The sequence below is a fragment of the Bison bison genome, unplaced genomic scaffold (assembly GCF_000754665.1).
Source record: "Bison bison bison isolate TAMUID 2011002044 unplaced genomic scaffold, Bison_UMD1.0 scf7180017847006, whole genome shotgun sequence".
NCBI lineage: Eukaryota > Metazoa > Chordata > Mammalia > Artiodactyla > Bovidae > Bison > Bison bison.
The window spans coordinates 9,059-10,888 of NW_011477579.1; the positions used below are offsets into that span (position 1 = coordinate 9,059).

The 1,830-nt window shown below is 45.6% G+C and overlaps 1 protein-coding gene across 1 annotated transcript in view; it reads right to left on the reverse strand.

Annotated features, from left to right (window-relative positions):
* Nucleotides 1-1,101, reverse strand: part of LOC104989598 (antigen WC1.1-like) — a gene marked incomplete at both ends in the record, with an annotated part of 10,142 nt that extends 9,041 nt beyond the window's left edge. Inside the window, 2 exon segments of the mRNA XM_010841324.1 lie at nt 660-974; nt 1,050-1,101. Coding sequence (XP_010839626.1) covers nt 660-974; nt 1,050-1,101 — 367 coding nt within the window.
* Between the last annotated feature and the right edge of the window lie 729 nt (nt 1,102-1,830).

Sequence of the window (1,830 nt, forward strand, 5' to 3'; positions counted from 1 at the left end):
CTCCATCCTGGAAGGTACAGCCTCATTCTAGCCCTTTCCTCCCATGGGCTCACTGTGCAAAGCAGGTGCGTGTGGTGATCTGCAAATGTTTCACTCTTCCAAAAGTAAATTATATAAAAATGAGTATCAATTTTTATTGGGATATAGATTAAGCTATATCAGGTAAGATCACTGGGGAAGAAATAGCAGAGACTTGTAAGAGGAAAGTAGCAATAAATGAAGCCCATCAGGAAATCAGTCCTGAATATTCATTGGAAGGACTGATGCTGAAGCTGAAACTCCAATACTTTGGCCACCTGATGGGAAGAATGGACTCCTTTGCAAAGATCCTGATTCTAGGCAAGACTGAAGACAGGAGAAGAAGGGGAGGACAGAGGATGAGATGGTTGGATGGCATCACCGACTCAATAGACATGAGTTTGAGTAAGCTTTGGCAGTTGGTGATGGACAGGGAAGCCTGGCATGCTGCAGTCCATGAGTAGCAAAGAGTCGGACACCACTGAGCGACTGAACTGAACTGATCACTCACAGATACTTTATGCATTCAAGGAGGATATCTCAGACGTCTCTAGCTCACACATCTATTGCCCTGGTGATCAGACACCATCTTCCTTGGAGCTTTCTGTTCTTTCAGTAGGTGGGCAATTCACTGATCATACCTGAGCAGGTAACTCCTGCATCCTTGTCATGACCACAGTTGTGCTTCCCCCAGCCACGGGAAGGGCACTGCCACACGTGGGACTCCATTCTTCCACAATACACATGATCCAGCAAGATGGGTCCTGATCCCGCCCAAAAGGGAGCAGACTCCACAGCACTGAGGACTTCTCCACAGCCCAGCTGCCTGCACACCAAACGGGCACCGTCCAGGTCCCAGCTGTCATCACAGATGGTGCCCCAGGAACCCTGGTGAAGGATCTCCACTCTCCCGGTGCAGGGCCTGCCCCCGTCCACCAGGCAAAGCTGTCTGCTGTCTGAGGAGACAGAAATGGGGCAATGGGGTGCTGACCAGGAGAGGAGAAAGATCTTCTGTCTTGTGGGACCCTCACCCGAGCAGTTGGGGGCACTCTCTTCAGAAGCTGATGCTGTGGAGCCATTGCCCTGTGGAACATTTAGATCTGGTTTCTTATGGAAGTGATAAGAGCATAACAAGGATGAAAATGGACAAAAACAGGAAATATTACTACTAGGTAGCCTGAGACAGATGGTGTTACAAGGTCCTATCAGAGTTAACATTCTGATTTGTAGAGCTCTGCACAGAATCTGAGAAAGATTTACAGGAAATGGCCTCTCTACCCTGAGGGGTTAAATGAGTTCAGAGTCACAGGATTAGGCTGGTAGCTGGATGTATTCTTTATAAGCTACACACTCTTGGTCATTGACTTTAGAGTTAGGCAGTGGCGTCATCAGAAGCTTCGGGAAGCAGCCATGAATCCTCTATCATTAAAATCATTCTCCTTGGTATAGTCATGAGAACTGAAAAACAAATGGTCTGTGAGACACCATGGTTTACCCCAGAATAGTTCACTTATGATTCTAAGCTTCAAACTCCAGATCTGGATACTTAGTTTCAAAAAATATAATCTCTTTGAGTAGATTAAACAACCCTGCATGAGAGATGATATCAGAAGATATTGACTGACATTGGCCAGATTCCACTGGGAATCACAGAATGCAGCTTCTTCTCCCAAATGAATATAATCTCTCCTTGGACATTGTGTCAGGAATTGCTATTACATAAAATTTGGAGTTATTTGTTCTCTAGGGGAAAATATGTATTTCTAACTCTCAGAGCAAAAATATGTTATAGTCCTGCTTTGAAAGCCTTTG